The sequence below is a fragment of the Montipora foliosa genome, chromosome 12 (assembly GCF_036669935.1).
Source record: "Montipora foliosa isolate CH-2021 chromosome 12, ASM3666993v2, whole genome shotgun sequence".
In the NCBI taxonomy this organism is placed as follows: Eukaryota; Metazoa; Cnidaria; class Anthozoa; order Scleractinia; family Acroporidae; genus Montipora; species Montipora foliosa.
In genome coordinates, this window is record NC_090880.1 from 24,093,597 (window position 1) to 24,111,096 (window position 17,500).

General features: G+C 40.5%; 3 protein-coding genes across 4 annotated transcripts in view; 1 reads left to right on the forward strand and 2 right to left on the reverse strand.

Annotated features, from left to right (window-relative positions):
- The window catches only part of LOC137979256 (symplekin-like), a 203,657-nt gene extending 197,714 nt beyond the window's left edge, over positions 1-5,943 (forward strand). For both annotated transcript variants that reach the window (XM_068826475.1, XM_068826474.1), the window contains exons 36-38: positions 1,116-1,184; positions 1,362-1,421; positions 2,131-5,943. In XM_068826475.1, coding sequence (XP_068682576.1) covers positions 1,116-1,184; positions 1,362-1,421; positions 2,131-2,415 — 414 coding nt within the window. In that variant the 3' untranslated portion in view covers positions 2,416-5,943. The remainder of the gene's footprint in view (positions 1-1,115; positions 1,185-1,361; positions 1,422-2,130) is intronic.
- Positions 5,944-6,858: 915 nt separating this feature from the next.
- LOC137978812 (uncharacterized) lies at positions 6,859-10,440 on the reverse strand. Its single transcript, XM_068825898.1, has 2 exons — positions 10,034-10,440; positions 6,859-8,435 (listed from the first exon to the last, which is right to left on the reverse strand). Exons 1-2 carry the CDS (start codon positions 10,080-10,082, stop codon positions 7,558-7,560), a joined length of 927 nt encoding a protein of 308 aa, XP_068681999.1. The 5' UTR covers positions 10,083-10,440; the 3' UTR covers positions 6,859-7,557.
- A 1,772-nt stretch (positions 10,441-12,212) lies between these two features.
- Positions 12,213-17,500, reverse strand: part of LOC137978945 (sorting nexin-6-like) — an 18,709-nt gene continuing 13,421 nt past the window's right edge. The window contains exons 13-15 of the mRNA XM_068826071.1: positions 15,328-15,377; positions 14,531-14,566; positions 12,213-14,160 (exon numbers count right to left, since the gene is read on the reverse strand). Of these exons, the coding sequence (XP_068682172.1) occupies positions 14,110-14,160; positions 14,531-14,566; positions 15,328-15,377 (137 nt within the window). The 3' untranslated portion in view covers positions 12,213-14,109. The remainder of the gene's footprint in view (positions 14,161-14,530; positions 14,567-15,327; positions 15,378-17,500) is intronic.

Below are 17,500 nucleotides of genomic sequence, written 5' to 3' on the forward strand. Positions count from 1 at the left end.
GCCCAGATTTGTAGCCCTGCCACTTCAAAATGGTCTCCTCGGGCCCTGTTACCGAAAATGAATCCAGTCTCAGGCTGGAGGGAAATCTAACCTCGCAGAGCAATTCATCCGCTTTCAAATCTACTGGCATAAATTGCACTTAACCTGAAATATTTTTCGTGGCTCTCTAGGAGCAAGCATGCGTTTGCCCTTGTCTCCTTGAAGTTTTGTTTATTATGCACCCTAACGCGCAGCTAAACCAACACTGAGTTATGTGAGCCATGACTTAGGGCTGGTGGGATACATGGCTCTCTTCCTGAGAGACTTCACAGACTCATCAGTAAGGTTGCCATACTTTCAGAAGAAGAATGCAAAAATTTGGTCAGTGTCTCTTACGTGCCCGTCAAGGTCGTTGGACAAGTAAAACGTACAGTGCGTCCTATTTGCCTGCTAGCAGATGCGTCTTATCTTTTGTTTTCGTGGCTTATGGACAAGAGGAAAAGAGACGTCTGCCTAAGGGCCCGTTTCTCGAAACTCCCGAAGCTTTTCTGGCTTACTTTGGGTGACGTAAATCCCTCGTCATTTTTCGAAAGAAAAATGTCGCAAGCCATGAATCTTTACAATAACAAAAAGCGGACTTTGAGGATCCGTGGATCTTAGTTTCACAGATTGCTTTTTGGACCCGAGACGTTTTTGTTTTGACAAACGGGTCCTTGGGTCGAAAGTCGCTGTGATTCAAGCAACCTCCAAGATCTTGGAGGGCGCTGTTCAAACACCGCATGCTCCCTGTTATGTTTGCTGACCGTGACTTGAGACGGCTAAGTCGTGCGCATTCCTCTTTACAGTGATGCCGCTGTCTTCTAGTGAAACCGCACAGTTTGATCTCTTAGTAGCCGCGACTCATGCTCAGTTTCAACCCAGGCAGAGGTTTTGTTTTTCTCCTGCCCATCAGCACGTCAAATTCATGAGAAAAGCGAACCTCTAGGATCAAGAAAGCCGCCCATAAGAATTGAAACCGTTTGGTTTCAACGTTTAAGCTTGGGAAAGAAAATATTATGATGTTGACAAAATTGTAAAAGTGTATCTTCAATGTAATAGCATTTACATTTTGTGTAATTTTTTCTTTGTTTTAACAGATGACAAAACCCCAGTCATTCTCCGTTCTTCTTCAGCTACCCTTTCGACAACTGGAGAGTGTGTTTGAGGTGACTTGAAATTTTGCCTTTGCGCGAATTGTTTTAGCCAGGTTCAAAAACAAAATGATACTGTAGTTACCACGTTTTACTTACCACTTTGCGACTTTTCCGCTAGGATAGCTCGCCGGTTATTTCGACTTTAATATTGTTTTACAAGTAACTCACATAATTTGGAATCTCTTTTAGATCTGCCCAGAACTAAAGGAAAACTTAGTAGCACATGTTCAGTCCTTCACTCCCCATCAAGTAAGTTGTAACAGAAATAAAGGTGCTGGACTCAATGAAGAAACCAGTGCTTCCGAGTCATTTTGAAGGGTATAGACCTGTTTCATAATGGCGGTGAAATACAGTTTTCTTTTGTTCTAATGCTGTAAGTGTTGCTAGCGTAGCTCCAATGTGCATAATTCAATTAATAGGGACCTTTAGATGGAAGGACGAGGACGATAACGAGTTTGAGTTTTCCGTACTGAGCATGCTCATAAGGTTTGGAGGCCGACATTTTTCGGAGTGCGCATGCTCAGTACGAAAAACTCGTATTCGTAGTCGTCCTCCGATCTAAAGATTAGTTCAAATTAAAACTGCTGCAAACGAATAAATGATTCGCCCTCTACTGATTAGAGTCGTTCAATGTTTTTTTCCGCTGAAAGTCTTGCTACCCGAAGAAAAAAGCAGAAGAAGGCAGTAGGGGGTGAACGCACCAATCCACGTGTCGTCTTTGCGACGTTTGCGTAACACTTTACGAGAGTTCCTCGTACCCTTAAGCCATTACCAAGTTCATTTCACTTCTTAAGCGAGTCCTAGTCCTAGTAGTTCTACCTTTCAAGTAAAAATGCATGTGGTCTTCCATGTCATTGTGTGATTGAACTCTTTGAAAAAGGAAACGAACCTTATTCCTCCATGGGCTTTATTTCAAAACATTGTCTAAATCGTTGCACTGACTATCTTACTATCTTAGCGTGCGCACATCCCACGATCCTTACTGCAAATATTGGAAAAGGACCCCAAGAAAGAAGAGAAGAAAATAAAGCAGGAAAAACCAGACAAAGAACAGATTGATCCCCAAGACGAAGAAAACCCGACTAACGAGGACAAGTCACCGAAAAGGACACGATCGCACACGAAGGAATCACAGAAAGAGAAACGTAAATCTCGTCGATCTCGATCTCGGTCCAGGTCGCCGCGGAAGAAAAAGGAGAAAAGCTCTGGTGAGGAGAGTGCGAGTGAAGGCGAGGTGAACTGATTACGAATCGCCGGATGCGATGGAGCGAGATGTAGCTAACTTTTCTCTCCAAGGAAGGACTCGAATTCTATAACTATAGAAGATGGACGAGTTCTTTAGGAGATCGCCCCGCGCAACTTTCCATGCAACAAGATTGAATTAGATAAGAGAGTTTCTTTATCAATTTGCGGTCTTGCCCCAGCACAATCACAAATGAACTTATTTTTAGATACACTTTAAGCGCGAAAACAAAGAAAGGACCCCCACCTTAACGAATAAGGCGAAGTCTGATCACGCGTGACAGATTTTGTCGTTTTTTTTTTTCAGGAGCAGAACTTATTTCCGCGGGAACGGTTATTCTAAAACTAGATTTATTTATGACTGGCAGGGGAGCCTACCCATGCCATAAGAACACTCTTATCTAATTCACTCTTCGTGCAACTATTTTCGAACTTAAAATTTGATAAAAAACAATTTGCAGATTAATAAGGGTAACGCTTACGTCTACCTTCGGCATTTTTACTTTTTCTCAGTGTATTGCAAAAAAAATCATCTTTCACGCCAAAAAAAGACCTGGAAAAACTGTATTTTCCAAGGACGGAGATTGGTAAACTTCAGAGCTTATCCCATGGCAGACAAAATAGCGTGTCGTTTCTCTAGTGGCATTTCTCTACTTCTGTACATAGTAATGCACTTTTTAATTAATGAAAAATAAACAAATCTAAATTCACCAAGTGCTTGTGTTGCATTATGTTTTGTCGCAAAAAAAACTTGAGATTTCCTATGAGCTAATGCTAAGCTTTTCCTCGTAATGCAATGCGTTTTACAGCTGCCATCCGTGGCTCAAAAACGCTTGCGTGCTTAAAACTCCCTTCGTGATTTTCACGTCACGCAAGTATCACGCACTCGTTTACCATTCATAAATTTAGTCAAGAAATTGAGATATTGTAGAAGGGTAATAAATAAACAGCCTGTCAAAGTTTTAAGGCTGTGCGATATTAGCCAATATAAAAAATGCCATAATACTATTTGTCCCTCCCAAAATTTTGCATAAGCATTGTTTCCAGTTTCTCTTGGGACCCTCAGAGGGACACCAACATGGCGGCCTGAAACCAGTGGAAACATCTGGAGTTTTCTTTGGCTCTCTCAAAGCATTTTTTATCTCTCCTTAACTTGAAAACGTTCGCATAGATACTACTCTTAACATATTGGTTATTCAGAACTCGAAAACACAAGGCTAATCGATATTTTCGTGTTCGTGACATATTTCTCAGAAGCAATCCCAGATGTCAGGCATTGTAAAAAAAATTGAGATTCAAACTGCTCTATTTTCAAAACAAAGCGTGCTACCGAGCTGAAAACAGGCCAACAGGTGTATCTTTAAAATGTCTTGTACCTGATGAACGTAAAAACTCAAAATTTTTAATTTTAGTTTTTTTCTGACGTCACATGAAAACCAAGGGGGCTTTAGCACACGACGGTTTTGAGAGGCCCCCGGCAACCGGAAGTGGGCTGTTTTCCCTTTCAACTTGTCTTCGTACAAGCACATTTATACTGCTAATATCTTTTCTCCATTAGAGATGATTACTTTAAAAATCTTGGAGACAATACTTTTCTCGCGTGTGAAACGTTCACTTCTAGTTGCGTGTCAAAAACGTGGCGTGCTTAAAGCTCTGTATTAAGGAGCTTAAGCACGCACGTTTTTGAGACGCGGACGGCAACCGGAAGAGAACACTTCGCGTGCCAGGATAGTGGTGTCTCCCAGGTTTTTGTACTAATCATTTTTAATGGAGAAAAGATGCTTAGCTATGTAAATGTGGTTGTGTGAAGACACGTTAAAAGGGAAAACAGCTCGTCTCAAACACGCGCGTGCTTAAGCTCCCTAATGACTGGCTAACGCGATCGGGTTACCAACGCGGATCTCTTGGCTGACAATTCCATTGTCAGCATAAATGCGTCGGGCTCCTTGGCTATTGCCACCGTCATCAAAATCATCTAGCCACCCAGTTCGTTTTGCTTCGGCCACCGGTAATCGAAAAAAAGTGCTTTTCATAGTGGCATAAAATTTACTGATCCTGGGGCGTGTTAAACGAAAATCGAAGTCCCTTTAACTTTTCGGGTGTCACAATTCCCGGCTTTGTATCTGAACAAGGAAGAGGTTTTAAGTCATCAATTTTCACAATCATTTTGCATTTAGTAATCTTGAACCAGTTTTTTGAAACAAGATAATAGCACTCTTTTCAATTGACGTCACTATTTAGCGCCCATAGCATTATGGGATTGATATGCTTTGTACTTTGTACTAAGGCGTTACTATCTATTTTTATCCCTTGTGATATTCACAAATGAAGTTATCGGGACTTTCGAGAAACTGATTCATCAATCCTCGGTTCCATTGAGATCATGATAGTCCTTGACATTTAACATGTGTGGTTACTGGAGGGTATCCAGAATTTTTGTAATTGGACTCCCATTTACAGAAAATTGCACCGTTGGCCAGAAATTAAAGAAGAATCCATCTGGCGGAAATCTTGGATTAAGCGATGGCAGCTTTGTAATCAGAAATAAAATAGCCTTCTGTAAGCACGTACCTTGACGGTGCGTTTAGAACGTTGATGCGACATTCAAAAGTAGAGGGTTTAATATCTAATCTCACTCGTAGAGCTAATTTATAATGAAACAATGTTGATGTAATTACATGCTCTCTTCTTTTTTTTAGAAGAAGGAATAGAATTTAGAAATCCTTCTTTTTTACGGAGATTCACATTAAAGTTGTGAAACACCGGCTAAAATGCTATTTTAAACAGATCTTTATTATCCATGTTGCTTTAAAGCGCCAGAGATACCATTTTAAATCATCGTTCTACGTATTCTTATTCCGCCGATAGGGTCAATTGAACGCACTCCAAACTGAGGGTGCGTTCCTTTGGGATGATCCGAAAAAGGATCACTGATCCAAGATCACTTGGATCACGGTACCTCAAAGGAACTGATGAATCCACTCTGGGAAAAGGATTTTTCGGTTCCTGTGATGCACCGTGATCCAAGTGATCTTGGATCAGTGATCCTTTTTGGGATCATCCCAAAGGAACGCACCCTCACGAGTTGCTCTTCAGTGAATCCGCCATGCAGTAAGCAGACCACTCTGTTACAGTGCTACACGCCTTACCGTGGCCACCTGACAAAGTTCTTTACAAATTATCCGCCAATCAGGGAGTGCGAATTTAATTGACAGTCACGCCTCCTTGCAAAGTTCGCACGGCCGTTGCATGGGTTGTTGAGTTGACTTTTTCTACACGTAGTTGTCAAATGTGAAAGCTTGTTGGGTGGCCATGGTAAGGCGCGTTGCACTGTAATGAAGAACGTCCCTTAGTATTTGAGTGAATTGTCCTGTTAGACTACAGTTTTAGATTTTTTTAACCTTTATTTTATGCTACTCACAAAAACAAAAGCGGAAAGAAATTTAATGCAATATAAAGGCGTTCTAATCTCAGCCTGGGTGTGTTCTTAGTATGTTCTTAAACGTTCTTTTCCGAAAGGTCCTTATGATGTGGATCCCACAATTTTTTCCACATCAAAGAAAACACTTATTTTTTAAGTCGAATTGTTAAGCTGATTTTGACTACTGGGTTGATCGTTTACTGAACAGCGATACGTAATGGTAATAGGACTCAGTAGATTCCAATTCGGTCTGTTAAACAAATTGAAAGTGATTCAGCGTTGTCTGTACTCTTATCGACAATGATATTCGTCGTCACAGTGGTCAAAATGTTGTGGACTCACGAGGCGTAGCCGAGTCAGTCTACAACAAATTTTGACCACTGTGATGACGACGAATATCGTTGTCGATAAGAGTACAGACAACGCTGACCCACTTTCGATTTGTTGTTTACCACAATATTAAATGCCAAAGAAAGTGTGTGACCAAAATCATAACTCAAAGAAAGAGCAAGCGTTGTCCATAACTTTCTCGTAATATGATTGGTTTATTTTCCTAAATTAGCGTTCCTGATTGGCTATTACATTGCGTGACAAATTGACGCAAGCATGACGCGAGCCGCGTTGTCTAGACTCTTATCGACAACGGCAAATTAACCAATCAGATTGCGAGATTACAAGCAATTGGGGTAAAAAATCATATTGACCTCTTTCATATTGGCGGCCAAATAAAGTATTCTTTTGTTTTAATGCTAATAAGCCTTTCTAACCTCCGCTACGACGAGCAAATTTCAAAAGAATTTTTGTTTCAAAATGAGGGCAGTAGGTTTAATTATCATAAAACAAAAGAATGTGAAAGTGGTCGCCATATATAGACCCTATGCAAAAATGGCTGCCTTTAAATTATTCTTTGTTCATATTCAAAATAGCCCAACTAACCTCGTTTTTGAGACAAAAATTCTAAAGAATTTGTTATCCCGAACGAGGTTAGTTGGGCTATTTTGAATATGAACAAAAGAATAATTTAAAGGCAGCCATTTTTGCATAGGGTCTATATATGGCGACCACTTTCACATTCTTTTGTTTTATGTTAATTAAACCTACTGCCCTGGCTTTTTGAACTGTCCGATAACAAACCGTCCGAAGTTAATTAGTGGAAAATAGGAGTTGTGCTTTATTATGATTATCCACGAAACAGCAGTTATAAAGGAATCACAGGTGGAAAGAACTTTTACCGATGCTGATCAATTTTAAATTACTTTGTGACGCAAGTTATGACCAGATGCCAATTTCTACTCTCGTAAATGAACTTCATTTGATGAAAGCAACTGGCGTACGATTGGTGAACTCAGCGAAAAACACTGCATTTGCGTAATATGCAAGTTTCTGTGATAACTAAGAACTGAGAATACAAAAAAGCAAGATCCGTCTTTATAATTGTTAGTGACGTTACTAAAATTTTAAACCATTGATATTTGCTATTTTTGGACTTGCGTCACGCAATAAAACCTGCAATAATTAGTGGCCTTTTTAAAATTACAAAATTTGTATAATGTTCCGTTCAAAATTAGAGTAAACTGTTAGACTTTGAATGAATACAAAACTCATCTGCTATTATTGTCTCGTACTTTTAGCTTTATGTCCATTGTCAAGAACCGAATGTTTACAAATTAATGAATTAAAATCTCTTCGTCTCTCTAAAGCTCATCAAAAAGACATTAGAAGTCATCTCCTAACCTGTTGAACTCTTAATTTTAGTCCCGCAACTTCTTCAGCCGTTGAAGGAATGGGGAATTCGCCAGCAAAAGATTTGGGTGAATACTTCGCCATGATCATTCTTGCCTTATTCAAACGAAGACTTGTGTTCAAGTGGTGTGGATCGGATGAATAACGAAGGGACATTTCACCGACGATACAAAGTCGGGTCTCCATTTTGGATCCCGCGACCATGCAAAGATCACTCGATGGCACAACAACGACGGGATCTCCGCTTTCCACGTCCAAGCGCTCTATAAAACGCGGCAAGAGAATGACAGATGCAGACAGCGAACGCAAACTAGTGTTGATATAATAAATTCCCGTCTTGCTCCGGATCCACAAGTCATCTCCAAACTCGTCAAATTTCTTCTCCAAATTTCCAATAGCCACTTTCTGGAGCACGCTCTCTGAGGTTGCCCAAGCTTCCAAATGACTCGTTAAAATGTAACTCAGAGAATCAGGCTGATCTCTGATGATCGCCAGAGTGTACCCGATGTCAGATCCGGGAACACTCTTGAGAGGTGCATACAGCACTCCTGCTTTGCTCTTGGGGTCTATTTTCGTTAGCAGATCTTGAGTAACATCTACCCAGGACCTCGCTTTAAGCACGGGAAAAATTTGGGCCCTGACTGCTGCAAAATCTTCGATTTCCTCCTGATTTACGTTAAGAATACTGGATTTTGGTGTAGGCTTTCCTCCAGTGGCTCCCTCGGCCTCTCCATTCGTGACATCTGATTTCTTTGCTGTGAATGTAAATCTCTCCGCTGATGCGTTCGATTTCGCTACTCTCGATTCTCCTGGAGTAACTTTCGCTGCAATTCTCATCGTTAACGTCTTCGAGCCGTCTGTAATTGAACGCGCACGCTAATAAATTTTGTACATCTCTTGGAAAACACAACAAGCACTGATGTGTATTAAAGATAAGATCGGATTTAAATAACATCTTTGTCTGTAATTCAATGACCCTTTTATCCCAAACAATGGAAACGAAAGTCCATCGAATTTGATTGGCCTCCTGTAACATCTTGTACAATACCTCACACAAAGTCAGAAATACACTGGAAATACTTCAAAGAATTTTCCAAAAATCTACTGAATCTTCAAATAATTTGTTAGTCTCCTCTTGATTGATTGAGCTAATCGGATATTCTTTTATTTTCCTTGTTGTTACTACAAACTACAAAGAGCTTTTGTGCTCAGTTCACGCATCATCTAAGTTTACTTCACTAAAGCAACCGAGTCAAGCTTCAGAGCCGCAAGTTCTACCAAGAGAAAGGAAATGTGTTTGGAGAACCAATGACCCGCAATTGGCAGGGTTTGTTGATAATTATTTTTAATGGTCATATATGACCGTGTCAGCTCAATGTGTTGCCACATGCTTGAAATACTAAATCCCCTCCAAAAAGCCAATTAACCCTCACTCATTTGTTCGACTTCCTAGCCATATAAGATATAGAATCGTTTGACATCATTGAAGCACTTATCAGTGACTTGTCTCCTTTGAAAATTACATTGAAAAAAGAAACATTCATATCTTTTAGTCTGTCAAGTTGACAGAAACGTGAAAAAACAAAAGACAATACAGAGGAAAACAGAAACAAACGAAATAATCATGAATAAAAGCAAATTATAAACATGGTGGATGTTCAAAACCTGGACGAAAGTTCGAGGCCTATATTTTTCCGACCATCACGCCGAAAACCAAAATCTGAAGACTCCTTTTATTTACACAGCAATGTTTCCTCTCGAAAACCATTTCTTTTCTAAATTAGACCCATGACTTTTAATCCACTTCGGCGAGAAGCGTATCAGATGGGAACTTTATGGATTACGATAAACTATACTCAAAAGTTTCGGAACAGTTCCCTTTTGTGCACACGTTCGCAGGGACAGGTATAGGCAGATAGCTAGATGCTTGGGGCGTAAAGAAGGCAAAAAAACGCGTGAAAATCAATATTCTTGCACTTAATTCAGTCCATCTGGGCATAATTTTTGAAAATGGGTGAGGATTGGCCCAAAGGAGTCAACGAATAGCTGAGAATCCACTAAAATTTTCATCTGTTAGTTAACCAACGTTTCGCCTTCTTAATTCATTCAGCTGAGAAATTTCAAGTTACATTCGATGTGATGCTGATAAGGTTTCTCTGAAAAACTGAGTAAATGGTGAAAACTTAGATAATGATATCTAAGAAATTAGAACCAATTCAGTTTCACGGATGAATTCTAAGCGCGAAGTTGGAACAAATTATTTCGTCATTTAATTTCTTTGTCATGGTGTAGATTGCTTTCCCATTCAAGCTTCACCTTACAGGCAAAAATCCTTTTTACTTTGAATATGCTGACGAGACTTCCACAGTACAGTCTAAGTGAGGTAGTTTTTACAGAAAAAGTGGTATTGGATCAGGAGGTTTTAAAATTCGAAACGCCACTTTTTTTCACAAACCTTGTGGAGGAGGTCCATTTAGAGACACACAACGATGCATTCCATCCATATGCAAATAAAATGGCGAGTGTTCTTCACTTTAATGTAAATTCAATCACGTAGCTCTCAAATTCCCATAAATTTCACAAAGACAAATTCACCATAATAGGCCAGGATCGCCGTCTTCACGATGCGGGAGATAATTCATAGTAATTGGTTTACAGAAAGACCATAAGGCCACTAAACAGCTGTGACACAGAAAGGGTCTTCACTCAGCTAACATGTGTGGAAGTGTTTAAATTACAACGACGCACGTTCGTAATAACTGGCAGAAACAGGCAGATGAGAAACGGATGTTAAAGCACGAAAGAAACGACCCTTTAGATATTTTCTATTGAAATGAGCACACTAAGGTATTGTAATTATTTTTACTGAAACATTATGAGGTCACGTATACAATGAAGGCTTTATGGCATTTTTCACTGTCTGATCTCTGAAACCCATAATAACCTAAGTCTGCCAAATATCAAATCGTCATTAATATCACTGAATCATTCAACTCTTCTGGTAAACGAGGGACAAAGGACTCGACAAAAAAATGAGTTCGATGCACAATGTGAATGACACCTGCTTCTCGTGCAACATTTACCAACAGTGGTTTAGCGAATGTCACCGTTTCTAATCCAATTGGAAGCGACATTATAATTCGTGCGGTAAATTTACACATTATACGCGTGAAATTTTCGCTAAAACCCTTAGCTCATTGGTGATTGTTTGATAATTGATAAATTTTTACACGTACGTGTAAACTCCCCGCACGAATTATAACGTCGCTTCCGATTGGCTCGTAAATGATGACATTCGTTTCGGCTAGAACATGCGCAATGCCGTGATATTACCTGCATTTTGAAAAGTTCGTTTAAATTTCTTAGCTGCGCATAATTATCATAAAACTGACTTGTCGTATTTACTCGAATAAGCTCCGCGACGCTTATTTAATTGTTTGCGCCTCAAGTGCGGCGCTTATTTGAGGGCGGCACTCATTCAAAATTGGACGCCACACAGAATTATTTCTGTAAGAGGAGATTAACAGAAAGGTTTTTTGATAGTCACTATCTGACTCAAATGCGGCGGTTATTCGTAGGTGGCGCTTATTTTAGTAAATACGGTAAGCTTTACAGCCAACCGCAGCACTAATCAAAGGAATCCTGCGGTAAGCTCGTGGAGTAAGTAAGATACTGCGTCAGGGAGGTGATATTTAACAATTAGACCCGTAGCCCTTGCGGGCTACGGGTCAACAGCCCATGAGGCGAAGCCGACTGGGCTATTGACCCGTGGCCCTTGAGGGCGAAGGGTCTAATTGTTTTAGTATCACCCAACTAGTCGGACAGAAATGGCAATAATAAAGTTAGCAAATGCAAGTTAAAGAAATATTAATTTGGGAATTAAACAAAAGAAAGCGTCATACTTTTCGCTACTCGAGGACTATTAATAATAGTCCTCTAGTAGCGTAGCCAATCAAAATGCAGGATTTGCATTAGTTTACCAGTTGGGTGATACTAAAGCAAATTATTCAGTCTATAGAGTGGTTACAAATGCAGTGTAATACATTATATTGAACGTCTTTCATTGGTGGCCGAATAAGAGCATTTTTAACGACCATTTAACGAATGCATGAATGCGCCTGCCGCCTCAACGACCATTTAACGAATGCATGAATGCGCCTGCCGAACTTAAGACGATCAGAAATCGATTACAAATTTTCCGTTGTTTACGCCTGGCAGCCTGATTCGCCAACCATCCCGATAGCTCTCCAAGAGCTAAAAACCATCCAACGACAGTTAGACAAAACTCCACTGGACCAGGGGTATATATTCAGGGTGGACAAATACCTCAACTCCCTTCTCGGGTACAGAAAGTGCCCTGCTGCGAAGATACTGTTGGCGCCATCAATGTTGTTTGCCAGCACGAGCTTCATTGGCTGCCGGAAACAGGGTTGTTTTTGTTCCACTGATTGGTACATTGTAAACCGCGTCGCACACGTACTTCCAGTTATCGTTTTTCTTTACTTTTCGGAGAAGAGAAACGACAACCAGGAAATAGTCTGCCACGCAGGTTAGGTGCATTGTGAATAACAAAGGCATTCTTATATCCCTAGAGGGAACTTGCCAGTTACTCCGCCCGGTTATTCAAAGCCTGATCCTCTTCTGGCGTAGTTAGTTTATTTCCTCATCAAATCACTTACAAAAAACCGTTCTATTGGAAGGATTGACTCCACAACACTGTATCACCCAGCAGATAATTATGCTAAATAGTGTGACGTAATTGGTTATTACAGCAACAGGACTTCACCAAAATACCCCCTATAATTCGTCGTCAAATGTTTAAATTTAATCTCAAAAACGAAATCAATTAAAATTCTTTCCAAAGGATAAAAACTAAACTTCTCTGCAGCAGATTCAGAGCTTCCGTCACAATCGGAATAGTTGAGGATGCTTTCAATCCGCTCCAAGAGATTCAATCTTGGTAATGAGAGAGTCTCTTGAAAATGTTGACACTGGTTTTTGAGCTACTCTTGGTCCAAAATGGCATTGTGAAAACGTTTTCAGTGAAAACCCGGAATGACATTTAATACTAATGATAATAATTACCACTTTATTACAGTCTTAAATTGTAATATTTGACCGAGCACAGGTTCGCGCTAAACTGGGTTAATTACCTTGGCAACCTATTGTGTTTTGGTCTCCCTTAACCTGGGATTGGCGAGTTCAAACTGTGACAAAAGCATAAGCATAAACCAAGAGACAAATTAGGAGACTTTGGGACACTGAGGACTTGGGGCACGTTTCTCGAAAGTCCTGAAAACGTTTCGGACCCGAAAAGCCATTTCTGAACCTGTCAACTGCTTGTTCAGGAACGCCGATCTTTTAACATGTTTTCACGGTAACAAAAAGCAAACTGGCTGTGAAGTTTGACGACTTCATTCCCCTCCGTTCTTGAGATACAGAGGGAATTGTGACACCCGAAAATGGCCCGTAAGGTTTCGGGACTTTCGTGAAACGGGCCCCTGGATTTGCTGAGTTTCACAATGGTTATTTTAACGAACTCATATATCAGCGACCAATGTTTTTTTCCTTTTTTTTCCCGAAACAAAGGAAAGACGTTGCAAAAGCTTTGGGTCTAGTTCCCGGAGGCAGGAAAACAACCCGGCCGGCAGCGAGGTCATGTGGAAAACGAAAGTAATGCCCAATCCTAATCTGTTGTTCTCTCATTCTAGAGTGGTTTTCAATTGAGTGTCGAAAGTAATTAGCGAATTGCTTTGGTTTATGATTACTTCACTCATTGATTGGCTCAAAGTTCTCGCGCCACTTTTTCAACCAATCAGAACTGAAACCAAAACCAATCGTGGCTAGCGCGTGCACATTTTCCCGCGCTTTGTGTCGGCCACGTGTAATTACTTCGAGTTTTGATTGGTTTACTGGATTGTCTCCGTCGTTTTTGATTGGCCAAAGTAATTACTTTGGTTTTGGTCTAACGACACTCAATTGAAAATCGCTCTAAGCTGGAGCTTATTGCCCCTGCTTATGTCACCTTTTCATGCTAGTGTGACAAATGTTAATCTCGACTCCAGAGCGTTTCTCTTGACTGAGGGAGGGAAGAGCTGTGGGGAACCCTGAAAATATATAGTGTCTTTTCACTGGATCTTTGAAAAGAACAATCAAGAGCGTTTCTCATTGGTGAATTCATGTTAGTACGAGGAGTGAGCTGGCGCCGTAATGTTCAAATAGCCATTTTTTGGCTATAAGAACTCTGCGGCGCACTTTCTCCTACAAAGAGCTTCCAAGAGCCTTGGGGCGATCAGAGGCTCTGGCGACGAGAATGGACAAATGTAGCAATATGTAGAACAAATACCGACACGAACAAAGTTGATCCTGACTTTTTTCGCCAAGCAAATCTGCTACTATGGATTTGACAAAAAGAAACTTTAAAAAACACCTACTCTTAACATTTAAAGAAACCTGTATTTGGGTTTGCGTAAATTTATAAAGGGCAACGCAGAATTGTTTCTAAGAATACTCCTAGTTGGTTTCTTGTTGCTACAATTCCTTTAGCTGCGCTAATGTTGTTTTCAACAGGTTCACGTGGGCCTGAAAGATAGAAAGAAAAGTTGATAAAATGAAAGGCGCTCTGCGAAAGAGACAAAGAGAAGCTTTAGCTCGGAAGACGTTGATGGTAGTGCAAATGAAATGTCACTCGAATAACTGCGCGATCGTAACTATTAACCGATTGTTTGATTTTGTTGGCGTTGCGCAATGTTAGCAGAGTAATCTACAAATTGACCAAAGGGAACGCCGTTTTGGAAGAAGAACAAAACTATTAAATGCTCACGCCGTTAAAACCTTAAATTTTATAATTTCAAGTTGCTGCCAGAAGAACCTTACCATCATCATCAGCAGCATAATTTATGCGGTACATCTACTAAACATACATTAACGCACCATTATTGGGCGTTATTACCTTCGCGTGCTTGAGTTCCAGTTCAGCTCGCTCGGTCTAAAACGAAAGAGTTGATATTAAGTTCCCTTTAACAAACCAAGATGGACAGCACAGTCATCACTAGATTAACCCGTCTGGGATAAATCCTGTGTAGAGCGCAAGTGCTCCCAGTAATTGGTCCAGACAGGAGCTCGTCAAGGGGCCTCTATTTCCCATACTTGGCCTAGGAGTCAAGCCTTTTCCGCGTCGATTTATTTATAAAACGCCTCCCTTGGGAGATTCAGAACGCCCACTGTTGCAAACGCCAATCAAAACAAAGCTATCTCAGCGCCAAGGCAAATAAGATACTCTTCGCGGGAAAGACCTTTTTCTAAAAATAAATTTACTCGGGAAAGGGTTGACTCAAGGAATTAGTGGAGACAGAGGTTCCCCTTGATGATCTCCTGGTCCACTGAGATCAACTTTAAGCTAGGTAACGTTGGGTTTTCATAAAGGCGATTTCATGGAGCAGGTGGAAAACGGGAATCGAATCAGAGTTACTAATACACCGTATTCCAAAATGGCCGCCATTTTAGTATTCTTTTGTTTCCATGCAAATTTGCCCTTACGGCGTCGCTTTCAAACGTAAAATTCAAAAGAATATTTAACCTTGAACGAGGCCATAAGGGCCAATTTGCATGGAAACAAAAGAATACTAAAATGGCGGCCAGTTTGGAATAAGATGTATAGCGCTCTCAACACTGCGCCAAATCGCCCCCCTCCCCCCCCAAAAAAAGCCTGTCGTTTTTTTTTTAACAGCTGTTTTTCTGGTAACTTACCAAATTCTTTCTAAACTGTTGGACTCTTCTTGTCTTGAAGTCTGTCAGTTCTGTAAAATATAAAGTCACGCATCTCACCGCATTAGAACGTAAAGCAACAACGTTTCCCTTATTATCTTTATTTGTTCCAAGAGAAAAAGCCCAGATTAAGGTTTAAAACTGCCGAAGCCAGAGGCTTATAGGGCAAAGATTATATAGGAGATCAGGCGAAGTACCAGATAGCAAACCGTAAACTGCAGTGCAGGCATATTTTGGGCGCGCGAGTGCACATTTTCGTATTAGGCCACCATCTTAGATTTGGTAACTGTGGAGGATTGGAGCGGGGAAGTATTTGCCGAGGGAATAGGTGTTAAGTGGAAAAATGGGCAAGGGGGGAGGGGGAGGGGAAGGAGAAAATTTCAAGCCCCACCCCCCACCCGCCACTGCACCAGCCCTCTAACGGTCAAGCATCTAATTACAATCAAAGATGGCGGCATCGAAAGCCTGATTTATCTAGCGTTCCGCTCCAAAATAACGCCTGCACTGCAGGCTAGGCAAACCGAAAAAGAAAAACTATACAAATAAATTAACAATTTAGGATACAATCATAATTAAACCTAAAGCTAACTATGATATCTTATGAAAAAGAGTTCGAAGGCATTACGAGAGGAATTATAGTTCATAAACGAAAAGTTAAATGATAGTTTACAAGGACTCGAAATAATCTATGAGTTTACGTTTATAGTTTGAAAGATTGAGAGAATTGCGTAATGAGGGAGGAATATCATTCCAAATGGGAGACCCTGTACTCGTAAAGAGAAAGAGTATTTAGGAGTATGGATATGTCAGTTATCTTTATGCCTTGTAAAATATTGATGACAATCAGAATTAAGTTTGAAGAGAGACAAGAGAGGAATGGGCAAGAGCTTTTGCATATGAAGGAAAACGAGAACAACAGACTTGGTGCTTACAAATATCCTCGTGTGCCAAAAGGCCAACTGCGATTTTGCTCGCACGCGTTTATTTACGTTCAGCAACGGCTACATGTATTAATCCTTTCATTTGATCGTCTGCGGATGTAGTTACTGGCAAACGTAACAGGGAGGTTGAGGGTTCTTACCATTTAGCCACAAAATCCGGAGATTCCAGTTTGAGGTCAAATGAAAAGGCAATTTTCCGGAAAATCTTTTCGGAAACTGTGGACAACCTCCAGACTGAGGTAGTCCATTTTTTCCGTTCGGAATGGAATTCCGGAAATTCTCTTACAATTGCGAGAATCGTTCCATTTCCATTTCCCGTTCTCACAAGATCGAATAAATATGCGGGATGGATGGAGTGCCGGGCTGTAAATGGTAAGCACCATTTTCATCCGGTTGGTCAATAAATTCGGAAAATCGCTTACACCTGTACCTTTACGCAACGATCATTCCATCCGGATTATTTGGCTAAATGGTAAGCACCCCAAGAAACGAAGACGGCTGCGGTAACGGCATCATCAGAAAGCAAGAATATCGTTGGTTAAAGACGGTGCCTACTAATTCAAAGTTATTTTTGCGCGTTTTTCTGAATATGCGGGAAAAGCCTAAGATCTTAACAAGTGTTATTGAAAATCCAAAAAGAAAATTAAGGGTAACCACGCATTTTTCGAAGATAATTAATCAACAATATTTGTAAAAAGTTTTAAAATACAAAGCAATGTATGGCGTTCTTTTCCAAATTTGAAACTCAGTTATCTCTGAAAAATGCGTGCTTACCCCCAATTTTCTTTTTGGATACCAAGATCACTTGCTAATTTCTGCTTTCTCCGCATAGTTTTGAACCGCGCAAAAATATCCCTGTATTAACAAGCACCAGCAATTGGAAATCCGAGTATCTCGAGATGCGCAGAAAGTATGCGCAATAACAATAGTAGGCACCGTCCTTAAAAGCCGGGAAAATAGTCGTGCTGCACGTGCGCGAGCTGCACGTGCGGCACCCATTTTAGCACATTTCTTTGACGTTCTCCAAACAACAACACCGTGAAATCACCAAATTTGAGCTTTTGACGACACCGCGAGCATAAAACAATGAACCTTTTATTTTCTTCCTTTACTTTAAGGCCGTTTGTACCGATTCAGTTACAAGATATTTCGCCCGTTTTGTACAACGTGAAAAAGAAGCAAAAATCGCGAAATTTCTTATGGTGGCGATGAGT

Coding starts and splice junctions, on each gene's coding strand:
- LOC137978812 (XM_068825898.1), bottom strand. CDS start 10,082: ATGGATGGAATGCATCGTTGTGTGTCTCTAAATGGACCTCCTCCACAA. Junction 8,436..10,033: donor AAATGGACCTCCTCCACAAG/GTTTGTGAAAAA, acceptor GTTCAATTACAG/ACGGCTCGAAGACGTTAACG.